Source organism: Echiichthys vipera (assembly GCF_963691815.1).
Source record: "Echiichthys vipera genome assembly, chromosome: 4".
Lineage (NCBI taxonomy): Eukaryota > Metazoa > Chordata > Actinopteri > Perciformes > Trachinidae > Echiichthys > Echiichthys vipera.
In genome coordinates, this window is record NC_139829.1 from 34,651,626 (window position 1) to 34,653,611 (window position 1,986).

General features: G+C 43.4%; 1 protein-coding gene across 1 annotated transcript in view; it reads right to left on the reverse strand.

Annotated features, from left to right (window-relative positions):
* Positions 1-319: 319 nt before the first annotated feature.
* Positions 320-1,986, reverse strand: part of LOC310945813 (dematin-like) — a 24,159-nt gene continuing 22,492 nt past the window's right edge. The window contains exons 15-16 of the mRNA XM_083912027.1: positions 1,695-1,775; positions 320-457 (exon numbers count right to left, since the gene is read on the reverse strand). Of these exons, the coding sequence (XP_083768153.1) occupies positions 344-457; positions 1,695-1,775 (195 nt within the window). The 3' untranslated portion in view covers positions 320-343. The remainder of the gene's footprint in view (positions 458-1,694; positions 1,776-1,986) is intronic.

Consider the following 1,986-nt stretch of genomic DNA (forward strand, 5'->3'; position numbering starts at 1 on the left):
TCCTTTTTAAACATCTAGTTTTTTGTTTATTGTGTTTTCTTTGTTGGTTTTTAGTCGTTTAATGCATCTAAAGAGAAGTGTGAACGTCTGCGGTGGAGACGCACGCTGCTGTGCCCGGAGTCTTTGTTAGCGACACGTTTCATCTACGAAGCGTTTCAAACGGTTCACGTGTGCAGCAGGATCCAAAACCACCTCACTGTGAATCAAACCTGACGTCTCACTGACTGTGGCGGCGGCGGCGGTGGACGTGGTGATAACAATAATGAGTTCGTGGTGGTGGCGGTGGTTTCTGCGGTGACCTGGGAAGAGCAGGGGGTTGTGGGAGATGCGGTTCCCAGCGGCGTCAGAAGAGGCAGACCTTCTTCTTCAGGTCGTTCCTCTTCCAGAGAGAGAGGCCGTCGAACTCTTGGATGGTCATCCCGAAAACGCTGAAGAACTCCTCCTGAGACAGGTGTCGCTGCAGGGCGAGAGTCACACACACACACACACACGCACGCACGCACGCACGCACGCATGTACACACACACACACACACTCGCACACACACACACACACACACACACACACACACACACACACACACACAGACAGACAGAGAGAGAGAGAGATTTAGTCCACAACCCAACAGGTGACGTTGCGGTCGCTACGTCCGTCTCAGTTACAGTTTCATCGTTGACACAAACCGTATTTCCTCAAATGAAGGTCAGGAAAAAAACTTAACGAGTAAAGTCCTGTTGTGTTTATGCCACCGAAGCATAATTAAGATTTCCATCGCTGTAATTTAATAAATAATAAATAATTGTTCTTACTTTGTTTTTAGCTTGTTCTTGTTGTTAGCCTGTTGTAACTCATGGTTAGCTTGTTCTTGTTGTTAGCTTGTTGTAACTCATGGTTAGCTTGTTCTTGTTGGTAGCTTGTTGTAACTCATGGTTAGCTTGTTCTTGTTGGTAGCTTGTTGTAACTCATGGTTAGCTCGTTGTTACTTGTTGTTAGCTTGTTGTAATTCATGGTTAGCTCGTTGTTACTTGTTGTTAGCTTTTTGTAATTCATGGTTAGCTTGTTGTTAGCTTGTTGCTCGTTGTTACTTGTTTTTAAATTGTTGTTAACATGTTGTCACTAGTTGTTACTTGTTGTAACTCATGGTTAGCTTGGTGTTGGCTTGTTTTTACTCGTTAGCTTGTAGTTACTTGTGGCTAGCTTGTTGTTACTTGTTGTTAGCTTGTCATCACTCGTTAGCTTGTAGTTACTTGTAGTTACTTGTGGTTAGCTTGTTGTCACTCATGGTTAGTGTGTTGATACTTGTTGTTAGCTTGCTGTAACTCATGGTTAGCTTGTTATTACTTGTTTTTAGCTTATTGTTAAATTGTTGTTATCGTGTTGTTAGCTTGTCGTCACTCGTTAGCTTGTTGTTAAATTAATGTTAACTTGTTTTTAGTCTGTTTTTACTCTGTGACTTATTTATTATTTACATAGACCCACTATTCTCGGCGTCAGGGTCAGTGTGAAGTCGCCGCCTGCTGGTTCGGCTCTTTACAGCACTTTGATGTGTTTTTGAGTTTTCATGTGGAAGCGTGTGAACGTTAAGTAAAAGCAGAGTTTACGTGTTGAGTAGAGACTCGAGATTAAACTCCGGCAGCAGAGAAATCATCACCACGTTTGTTTGGAACGTGCGTTTAAAACGTTCAGAGTTTTACCTCCAGCCTGGTTCGGTCCACACCGGGGGGCAGTCTGCTCCGTCCTCTGTGGGTCACCACCAGCACCGCATACGGGCAGATCTACAGGGGTCAACCAATCAATCCATTAACCAACCAATCAACCAAACAATCAATCAACCAATCAATCCATCAATCAATCAACCAATCAATCCATCAATCAATCAATCAACCAATAAACCAACCAACCAACCAATCCATCAACCAACCAACCAATCAATCAATCAATCCATCAACCAATCAATCAATCAACCAACCAACCAACCAACCAACC